This window comes from Cryptomeria japonica, chromosome 8 (genome assembly GCF_030272615.1).
Source record: "Cryptomeria japonica chromosome 8, Sugi_1.0, whole genome shotgun sequence".
Taxonomy (NCBI): domain Eukaryota; kingdom Viridiplantae; phylum Streptophyta; class Pinopsida; order Cupressales; family Cupressaceae; genus Cryptomeria; species Cryptomeria japonica.
In genome coordinates this window covers 731,897,480-731,908,589 of record NC_081412.1, presented here as the reverse complement: position 1 = coordinate 731,908,589, position 11,110 = coordinate 731,897,480, and the positions used below count along the sequence as shown (strand labels likewise).

Genomic DNA, 11,110 nt, shown 5'->3' with positions numbered 1-11,110 from the left:
AGTTCATCTTGTCCTTCACTTAGGTGCCTTCAATTATTTGTGTATACCCCTAACTAGTTATATTTATATGAATATATTTTCTAGTACTCAAACATAAAGAGTACTCATTATATTAGTCTTAGTAACCTATTTAAGGGTTAATAGGCGTTTCACTAGAAATATAAAAACCATATATTTGTTTTTATGTCTTGGAGTAAAAAAGAGACTAGTACATAAAGATAGATTGTAATTCCTTCAAGAGGTAATTTGGGTAGTATAGGTGCAAGTGTTATTCTGGAGCTAGAAATGGAAAGTTTTATTCATGCTGGTTTATATTCTAATGTTAATGAAATAGGGTTTGATTCTAGTTATATTAATAAGTAGGGTTATCGACCCCTTTTTCATCTTAAAGACAATTATCATATTCTCACTACAATATGTTGTTCCCATCCTTGAGGTATATTTGTGTTCAAAATTCATTTGTTAGCATAGTAGATCTCTAATTCCAATTCACTATATCAAGTTTGTGATAATTGTATGAAATTCGCAAGAATATTTGGGTATATTTACAAGATGATTGGTTTTAGGGAGATTTATTATTTGAATTGCATGAATATTTTTATGTATCCTTTACAACATTCATTCTATAAGTTCTCCTAGATATGTGTTTCATGTGGTTATACGTTTCACCTTGTGTTGTGTTTATTGCCACCTTACAAATGAGACCATATATTTTAGATATGAGAATTAACTATATAAACATAATTCATCATCATTGGCATATAGTTAGAACCACATATAATATGAATCAACATCGATCATAATTATGAGAATAGATTCATAATTAAGGTGGTATATCAAAGATCATTCTACTACTTGTATTAGCTAAAAATATTGCAATTTGTATACTAACTTTTCATATTAGCAATAACATAAATGTGAATCAATAAAAGGTATTTAAATGTTTATTAGTTGTGTCAATTGAGTTTAGTTATATGCTTTGTTTATTTGGTTACATAGTTAGATAATCTTTATTTGAACTTAGTTCACATGATTAAGTAATCTTTTTTTTTTCTTTCTATATTTATCAAAGTAGAAAAATAATTCTAACAAGCTTATCAAATTCTCTAAGATGAGATATCATGAAAAAGTTAAGAAAATAAATTAAACCTACACTTAAATTTTTAACAAGTGAAAACCAACAAAATTTATCATATAATTTAATCAAGTAGGTGCCACGTAATTGAAAAATCAAACTTCATAATTTATGATATTCTTATAGTGATTGCAATCTTAGAATTTAAATAGCATGTGTTATTTTTTTAAGTTTCCCCATTAATATTTTTTATACAATATTATGTACAAATATTTTAAAAAATCTGAAATTTAAAATAAGAAATAATAAGCAAAATAAAATAAGTAATAACAACAAATTATTTTAATGAAATATAAAATTTATCACATTACATCTATGTAATATGTTAGCTGATTGAAAGTATTATTATAATAATTTAACTTATCAATACTACTAATATAAATGAAATTCTATTAGATCAATTGAATAAAATAAGTAAAAATAAGTTTAAAACTTAAAATTAAATAAGTTTAAATAATAGCTTTCAATGAATTTGTGCATTGGTTTCTAGTAACACATATCCAAAAAATAATATAGAGAAAAACAAGGTCACCTCTCATATTCACACAAGCATCACTCAAAAAGCTAAAATAGAGTCACACTAATAGAGCCCATTGAGCCCAAAAGGAAGAATACAAACTACACAAAATAGAAGTCATATGGGCAGAGCCCAAAAAGAAAAAAACCATAAAAAATAAGCCACTTAAGTGACAAGAGCAATCCCAAAAGATAGTAGAGGCGGATCCTTGTCATCCAGTTTTTCCCATTCATCAATGGGGTCTAGAGTGACATAAGGTAGGTACCACCCCTCATCAACAATAACTTCTCCTTCCTCCTTACCTTTATCATCACAAACAAATAGAATAGTCAGAGTAAACATAGGAAATCCCCTAAAAGAATAAGGTTATCCATCACCACCACTAGAAGTCATCCACCACCATAGTGGTGGTGAGGAGCTTGGGACTGAAGGGTTTAAGAATGCCATGTTGAAGGCATGTCAGAGGTAGAGATTTTGAGGGGTCCTAGGATATCATGAAAAGGACATTGCCCTAGTTTTCAAGAAGCTCTTGGAGGTGAGAAATATTTAGTGCCACCTTGTTAGCCTGCACTTGGATCTTAAACATCACTTGTTTCCAATGCACACTCTAGTAAAACATAAAACATTAGTGACAATAGAACTGTGAGAAAATAAAACTTTTTTTATATTTCCATAAAGAAAAGAGAATCTCCACCCTGAAAGAATACTAGATTTAGGTATAATTGAAAGGGAAGTGAGGCCAATCCCCCACAAGAACCATATGCCAACAAAACGGATTTGGCCCAAAGGGGTGAAAAAAGTCATGAATCTAACTCCACAAGTCTGAACACATAAATAAAATTAGAACAGATGTTTGAAAGAACTAGGTTATTTACAAAATGGATAATGAGGGTCCAAGATGCCCAAACGTTAAAACAAAGAGCCCAAAGGTGAGCCTTAGGAAATAATACACCAGGTGAAATGGGCGAGTTGAGGCTCAATGATAGTAGACCAAATGTTATTAAATTGTCATTGCTAAATAGAAAGAGATAATTGAAAGTGCCATCAAAGATTCAAAGTAGTTTCCATAAGAACATGCTGAGAAAGCTAGTAGTATCCTAGAGATGACTTAAATTACAAAAGGTGATGTTGAGAATAATGCTAGTATTTCCAGTAAGGCTTCACAAAGTGAATGCCAATTTTGTGTAGCACATTCTGAGGCAGAGTTGGTACAATAATATCAAATGTTTGTCAAACTAGTTGGGAAAGCCTATACTGGGTTTTCATATCTTTCCAAGAGTGAAGATTTATCAATGCTCTAGAAAAACATTGTGTGGTACAAATGGCCAACTTATGGAACTATAAGAATCCAAAGCAAATGGGCAAGAGGAATCCCTTGAATCTGAATGAGTAGAGAACACTAAATATTATGTTGATTAAAACAAATAACATCTTGAAAGCTAGAGTTAGCCCACAAAAGCCAGGGCTTGATGCCTTCCCAGGAATGCCAAATACTTTTGGCTACAAAGGTATGTTCAATACAAACATCTTTCATAACTAGAAGGGTTTGAAAACTAATCCACTCTAAGTAGACCAATTAATAGGATAACCAGATGAAATGCATTGCCTAAGGAGAATTTTCTAGGCTTTATTTCTAGAAATGGCACAAACAATGCATTTGGTACAAAGGACCTTTCCTTGACACTAGGTAGAGAGGAGCCCAAGACCACCATAGTCACGTGAAAGACAAAAAAAACTCCTATGTAACTCTATGAAAGCCCTTATGATCTTCGAAAGAGGCTCACAAGAAATCTCACAAAAGCTTTCCTAGCTTCAAATAAGAGGCCTTAGAATGAGCTCAGTGTGAAGGATAATAAAATTGGCCTGAGGCCACAAGAATTTTAGAGCATATCTGAAACTTGCTAGCTAGTGAAAGCAATTTGATAATCTAATAGGATAGCATTTTTTGATCCTAGCATGGACTATATTTCAAAGCTTCACCAACTATGCCTTGAAAGAAAACAGAATGCCTAGAAATCAAAAGATTTATCCGTGCCCAATCCAATTCCTCCCATACTAAAGTAACCGAGGTGGAATTGTGACAAAGGATTGCTTGTAACTCTAATTTTTATGCCATTGAATACTAGAACTAGAATCCAAACAAAAGGTGTTAGGGCACTAGAGGGACTCCTTAAAACTTTTCTCCTCTTCAACAAGTGAGAGAAAATAATCATCCACAAAGTGGGTATTGCTAGCTAGTTAGGTGAATTAGGTAGGGCAGTCCCTCTAACATGCCCAATAGAAATTGAGTGGGCCAATAAGTACCAAAGGCCTCAACAAATAGAACACAAAGATAGAGGGAAGAGGGAAACCCTGGTGAATAGGGTGATCGAGCCGCAAAGCTTGATATTGGTAGCCATTAATGGTGATACATGCATAAGCATCTTCAAGAAACATGTGTATAGATTGAATGAAATAAGGGCCAAAAGAAAGAGCATCCAACAAAGCAAAAATAAATGGCCATTCAATACAGTCAAAGGCTTTGACGAAATCAATTTTGAGGAACAAGGCTTGTTGTCGAGAGTGACTGGCCCATTCCATGCCTTCCTAGACAACAATAATATTGTCCAAGATGAACAAAGGATTTGATGAAACCAATATATTTAGGTCAAACAATTTGCAAGAGCAAGTGCCTAATTCTCAAAGCTAAAACCTTAGAAATGACATTGTATGAAACATCGAGCAACGTGATAAACCACCAGTTGTAAATATCTTTTGGATTACCGAGTTTATGTATAAACTTTATGTTTCCTTTGTTAATTAACTATCCCAAAGTTTGATTTTGAAAAGCTCCAAGGTTAACTTTGTGCAAATCCCGATCCACACAATGCTAGAGGGCTTTGTATTTGTCACAACCAAGAGCTTTGTCATCTACCATGGAACTAATAACTTCTTTGAGGTCTTCAAGAGTGAGTAGTTTCTCACAAAAGACATTTTGTGTTCGAAAGAGCCTAACTGAAAGAACCCGGAGGCAATTTTGAAGAGTTCTATCTTGAGGAATAAAACCATTCTCACTTGCCACTGAAATTTTTTTAAAATGGTCTAGGTTGAAAACCAAATGGTAACAAAACAAAAAGAAAGGGAGTTGAACAATCAAAAGGCATAGGCATATTTTGAACTCTGAAATGTATTCTATAGTTTTAAATATTGGGTGAAAGGCTTTAGAAACTTTCAAGCTGAAAGCATAAACAAGATAAGATAGTATTCAAAATAAAATGTGGTCTCATGGCTTGCAATGATAGCAGGATATGCACAAAAAGGCTTGCAATGACTGCATGATATACACAAAAAGGATTTGTTGAAGAACCTTTAGAAACTTTCAAGCAAATATAATTGGCAGGTGTAATGCCAAATACAACAAGCTTTGCCAGCATCCTCACTGGTTGTGATAAAATGGAAGATTGCTTTGTTTCTCTTGTTGTACGCACAGTTAAGGAGATTAAGTTCTGTTATATTTTCTTTGATTTAGTATTATTATGTGTGATGAATTTCAGTTCTAATTTTCTCAGCGTAGCGTAAGAGCTGTTAAATTTCTTAATCCTTCAGATCTTCTCCCCCTAATAAAGGGGATACTATATTAGATACAATATATAAGATGGGCCAGTTTATGCATCTTATTCTTACATCCCCCAAAAGCAGTCAAATAATGGAACCACAAAAAATTAAATAAGGTGATTTGAAATGACTTTTAAATTGTGAAAAGAGAGTGGCGATGGGCAGGACAACCTACAATCATATTTAAAGAGGAAATGGTGTGAGTATGTGCATTAGGAGTGGTTGACTTTATAGGTTGCAGTTTGATACTCCTAAGGCACTCATGAGCAGCAATAATCCTAGAGATCTTGGAGAGCTATGGCATAGGAGGATGGGCCATATACATCATGGAGCACTTAAATTGCTTCATGAGATTGTGACAGGTGTTCCAGAGGTGAGCACAGAGCACGATGATGTATGTAAGGGATGTGTGTTGGGGAAGTTTGCAAAAGCATCTTTTCCAAGGAGTGACACTCAATCTGAGAGTGTTCTTGATCTAGTACATTCAGATGTATGTGGACCAATATCGATGAAATCTCTCAGAGGATATGAGTACTTTGTTACTTTTATTGACGATTTCTCCAGGAAGACCTGGATATACTTCTTGAAGACCAAGGATGAGGTTTTCAGTCGCTTCCAAGAGTTCAAGGCTCTTGTGGAGAACTCGACGGGGAGGAAGATAAAGGTTCTCCGGTCAGACAATGGAGGTGAGTACAAAAGGAATTAATTCCAAGAGTTCTGTACCAAGGAAGGAATCAAGAGAGAGTAGACTGTTCCTTACAACCTGCAACAGAATGGGGTTGGTGAGAGGAAGAATCAGTCCATATCGGAGGTAGCAGGGGCTATGCTACATGATCAGGACTTGCCCTGCTACTTATGGGCAGAAGCATGTAGTACAACAATATACATACATAGTAGGGTTCTACATAAGGTGCTAGGGAAGATGACACCAGAGGAATCTTTCACTGGGAAGAAGCTAGATGTTAGTCATTTTAGGATCTTTGGGAGTTTGGCATATTGTCACATTCCAAAGGATACATAGACCAAGTTAGATCAAACTGCAGAAAGAGGATACTTTGTGGGGTACAGTGAAACCTCAAAGGCATATTGGATATTCATTCTAGGGACCAGGCAGATTATTGTTTGACATGATGTCAACTTCATGGAGGACAAGGCATTTAGAAGGTCTAGAGATTTGCCAGCAGATGTTCAGAGTGAGCAGCCAATACAAGCTCCAAGGATCACTCAACTGAATCAAGGTCAGCAAAGCTCTAGTACAGTTACTAGTACTAGCATAGGCTCAAGAGGTGAGAGTTCTTAGAGTATGGAGCAACAGGTGCAAGAAGAGATGCATCAAGAAGACATGGAGGTTGATATTTCATCTTCTACAGTTGGCAACAACAACCGTAAGGTTCAGCAGACACAAAGAAATACTCAGGAATTAGTGGGTACTCCTAGGAGGAGTAGTAGACAACAGAAACAACCTGTCAAGTTTGATGACTATGTTGCATTAGTTAGTCAGTTGGTCGATAGTAAACCTTCTAGCTATTAGGAGGTTGCACAACATCAAGTGTGGCAAGATGCTATGGTTGAGGAGTATACTTCAATTATGCAGAATGATGTTTTGGAGGTAGTGCCTAGACCAACAAATAGAGTTGTGGTTGGATCATGTTGGATCTATAAGATCAAGCATGGTGTAGATGGTAGCATCGAGAAATAAAAGGAAAGGTTTGTGGCAAAAGGGTTCTCTTAGAAGGAGGGAATAGACTATGAGGAGACATTTTCTCCAATTGCCAGGTATACTTCTATATGAGCTGTAATCTCAATTTCAGCACAAATGGGATGGCAGATCCATCAAATGGATGTCAAGATAGCGTTCCTCAATGGTGAGTTGAAAGAGAAGGTATACATAGAACAACCAGAAGGCTTTGTAGCACACAGCAAAGAGACCCACATGTGTAGATTAAAGAGAGCTTTGTATGGACTCAAGTAGGCTCCCAGAGCATGGTATGAACGCATTGATAGTTATTTGTAGGAAATGAGATTTTTGAATAGTGAGGCGGATGCTAACCTCTACTACTTGGTGGTTGGGGGTGAGATTCTCATTCTTGTTCTATATGTGGATGACTTATTTCTAATAGGTTCACTAGGGCTCATAGAAGAGTGCAAGAGGGACCTTGCAGTAGAGTTTGAGATGAAGGATTTGGGACTTATGCACTACTTTCTAGGCATGGAGGTATGGCAGATAGATGGAGAGATTTTCCTTGGACAAGGGAAATATTGCACTGAAATCTTGAAAAGGTTCAGGATGGAAGATTGCAAAGCCATGTCTACACCTATGATCACGAATTGGAGGAAGGTAGATACATCCAGGGAGAAGGATGTAGATCCCACATTATTCAGGTAGTTGATTGGTTCTCTCATGTATTTGCTCAACACCAAGCCAGATATAGCTTTTGCAGTTAACTCTCTTAGTCAGTTCATGGTTGAGCCAAAGGGAGTGCATTGGACAGCGGCAAAGCATGTGCTGCGTTATTTGCAAGGTACAATCGAGTATGGGATTAGATATGCTCGAGGTGAAGGGATCAGGTTGATGGGCTGTACTGACGCAGATTGGGTAGGCAGTACAACAAACATGAGGAGCACTTCAGGGTGTTGTTTTAGTCTAGGATCAAGAGTTGTCTCTTGGTTCAGTAGGAAGCAAAAATTTGTGGCTTTGATTTTTGTAGAGTCGGAATACATAGCAGCTAGCATGGCGACATGTGAAGCTATATGGCTTCGGAAGTTGCTAGTAGCCTTGTTTGGTCAGAAGGTGGAGACTACAGTGATACACTACGACAATTAGAGTTGCATTAAGTTGACTGAGAATTCGGTGTTTCATGAGAGGTCGAAACATGTAGACATCAGGTATCACTTCATCAGAGATTGTGTATAGTGTGGAGTTGTTCAGCTACAATTTATACCTACAGATTAGCAGGTAGCAGACATTCTGACAAAGGCATTGGGGAAGGGGAAATTCATCTTCTTCAGATAGAAGTTGGGTGTCATGCAGAACAGCTTCCTCGCTAAGAGGAAGTGTTAGTTTGTTAGTTTGTTAGCTTGGACAGCTGTTTGTCCATTTGCTAAATAATTAGTAAATAATTGTTTGCTAACAAATGTAGCTAGAGTTCAAACAATTCTTATGAATTATTTGACTTTTTTTAGAAACTTCTAGCAACCAATTTGGTTAGGGTTGTTTAGTTGTTTTTAATCTCAGTCGTTTATTGAGAAATAATCTCAGCCGTTGGTTTTCCAACGAGAGTAGTATATAAGGGGGTCAGGGGGCATTTGAAAAACAATGAATGAATGAATTGTGTGAAGAACTTGGAGTGTTAGCAAGTAGTCTTGCAGTGTTAGCAAGGGCGTAGTGATAGCGTTGGGATAGTAGCAGGGTGGAATCTCAGCAGGAGGATTAGGAGATCATCGAAGCTCTGCCAGTAAGAGGCAAGCAATATTTGTATCTCTTAATTTGCTGAAGTTTAATATATTTCTCATCTGCAGTACTGGTTTTCCCTTTGGGGTTTTTCCAGGGACAATTGTTCGAAAATATTGTATTCATTGTGTTGCGCATTTATATGAGTTTGTGAAACTGCAGTTGTGTTATTTTCCGATATTTGTTGCTCAAATAATCTATAAAAGATAGGAGGATAATAATCAGTAATTGTAATAGATTTTTCACAGCCCAACTGCAGAAAGCATGAGAAGAGGTGGCAGATCTCTTAGATTAGGCAATGTTCTGAATCCCAAAACATTTGGCAGCCCAAGTGGAGATAGAAAAGATTGTGCCAATAATAACATCAGTGGCGGTGGGATTATCACTGGAAGTTTAGGAAATGAGAAGAAACCGGGCCATTCGCGGGGCAGCTGCTACAGTGGCTGCAGAAGGGGCAGTTTGGAATTTGGCATGTTGTTTCATTCCCAAACGAACCTGGGAGAGTTCATAATGAAATTATGACAAATGCAGGTTTGAGATGGCTAGACGAAAATAGTTGTCACTGATACATGTAAAATGCTAAACTTGGGAAATAAAAGAGAAAAGAATGTCCAAAGTTAGTTGACAAATACCATGCAAACAAGTCCCAAAATGTTATCTCAGCAAGGAATGCATAAGCATAAAGAAATTATTGCTACTGCACATCCTAAATTTAAACAAATCATGCTGCACACGTAAAGCCCCATATTTTTTACGAAATCTCAGTTAAAACAAACTGCCCAACACGTTTCATGAAGAAGTGACAGAGAAGATTCTATTATTGAGTCTCCTTTACACCTGACAATCATTATAAATGCCGCTTAGCTATGCAAGCAAATCACCCAACTCTCTTTTTTTGAAGTAAAAATGGATGGCTTACACAAGTTGTTGGTGGCTCTGATTGCAATCTGCATTTGTTCTGCAAATGGCACAATCGATAATACTCCTCCTCTTTCTCCAAAGCTATACAAATCTCCTCCTCCACCCACCGATCCCCCATCGCCATTTTCAAATGTTCCTCAGCTAGTGTGGCCACCCTTTCTGCGTAAGTCTTTTTCAACTCCTCCCCATAACGTTTACAAATCCCGTACAACCCTTCCTCGAGATTATCCTATTCCAATCCACACTCCACCCAAAAATTCTCCTCCGAAACATGAGGTGATGTCAAATTCCAAGCCACCTACTTCACCTCCTTCTAAGAAACCAAAAGGTCCATTATCCCCAACACCCAACTACAAATCTCCAAAACATCAGGGGACATCAAATTCCAAGCCACCAACTTCTTCTCCTTCTAAGACACCAAAAGCTCCATCATCCACACCGCCCAACTACAAACCGCCAACCCCACATACTGTATTTAAGCCTCAATCTTTCCCTGCAAACCCACCTCGAATTCCACCTTCACCTACTATATTTAAGCCTCAACCTCTTCCACCTCCACATGCGTTATTCAACAGAGAGCCTGAGGTATTCTGGATTGAACCTAAGCCTGGAGACCCACCTCCACATGCGGTATTCAACAGAGAGCCTGATCCTGACGACCCACCTCCACAGTCCAAATCTGCAGCCTTCACACTACCTCCTCCTCCTTTATGTTAGCATGACACCATTACAAGGTACCTCATTCATTGCACATCTGATTTTCAATCATCCATGTTCTTATATTAGATTTTATACATCGTAGCTTTTTCTGGGATTTATGATTGTATGATTTCGTATTGTATAAGGACTACTATTTCCTCACTGTTTACTTATTGCAGGATGTATGTTTGCACAATGACAGATGAAAAAGCTTGGGATAATAGCTTTAGTAGGTCCAATAAAACAGTTATAGATATTTAGCTTCAGTGATTTGTAACTTTGTCTATTTCGTGCTACTCTTAAAGCACAATGTAACTAGTTCTACTTGAGAAATTTGGATCATCATAGCAGAATTTGGGAATCCTCAAGTATTATGCTGCATACTATATAATAAAACATCTATTGTGTTTTTAATATTCTGGCTTTTAATTTGGAATCATATGACAGTATTTTTTTCAGTTATTTTACAAGCAATAAACCAACGTTTTCCCTGAGTAATACTATAAAGTATCATACTATAAAGTATCATGAGGAATTTTAACTATCATGTTTTTCATAGGATACATGAAAATTTTTAACGCAGTTATAACAATTTATCTATTTGAAAGGAGATTTGGTAAGAGTTTTTATAATATAATATAGCATAGATCATGAAAAATCGTAACATTGTCTATGTATTAGCATTTTGTCCTCCTAAGATCTGTTCTTATACATTTAAATCCACCAAGAGAGAAATATTGACTTTAAATCCAGGGTATGACTTTGATTTAGAGCTAGTCTCTTATCTATTTAA

General features: G+C 36.6%; 1 protein-coding gene across 1 annotated transcript; it reads left to right on the top strand.

The window, feature by feature from the left end:
- Positions 1-9,603: 9,603 nt before the first annotated feature.
- Positions 9,604-10,335, top strand: LOC131028512 (extensin-like). The gene has a single exon (XM_057958793.2). The coding sequence runs from the start codon at positions 9,604-9,606 to the stop codon at positions 10,333-10,335; it is 732 nt and encodes a 243-aa protein (XP_057814776.2).
- Positions 10,336-11,110: the final 775 nt, after the last annotated feature.

Excerpts from the sequence above, each read along its gene's own strand:
- LOC131028512 (XM_057958793.2), top strand. The coding sequence starts at position 9,604 with ATGGATGGCTTACACAAGTTGTTGGTGGCTCTGATTGCAATCTGCATT.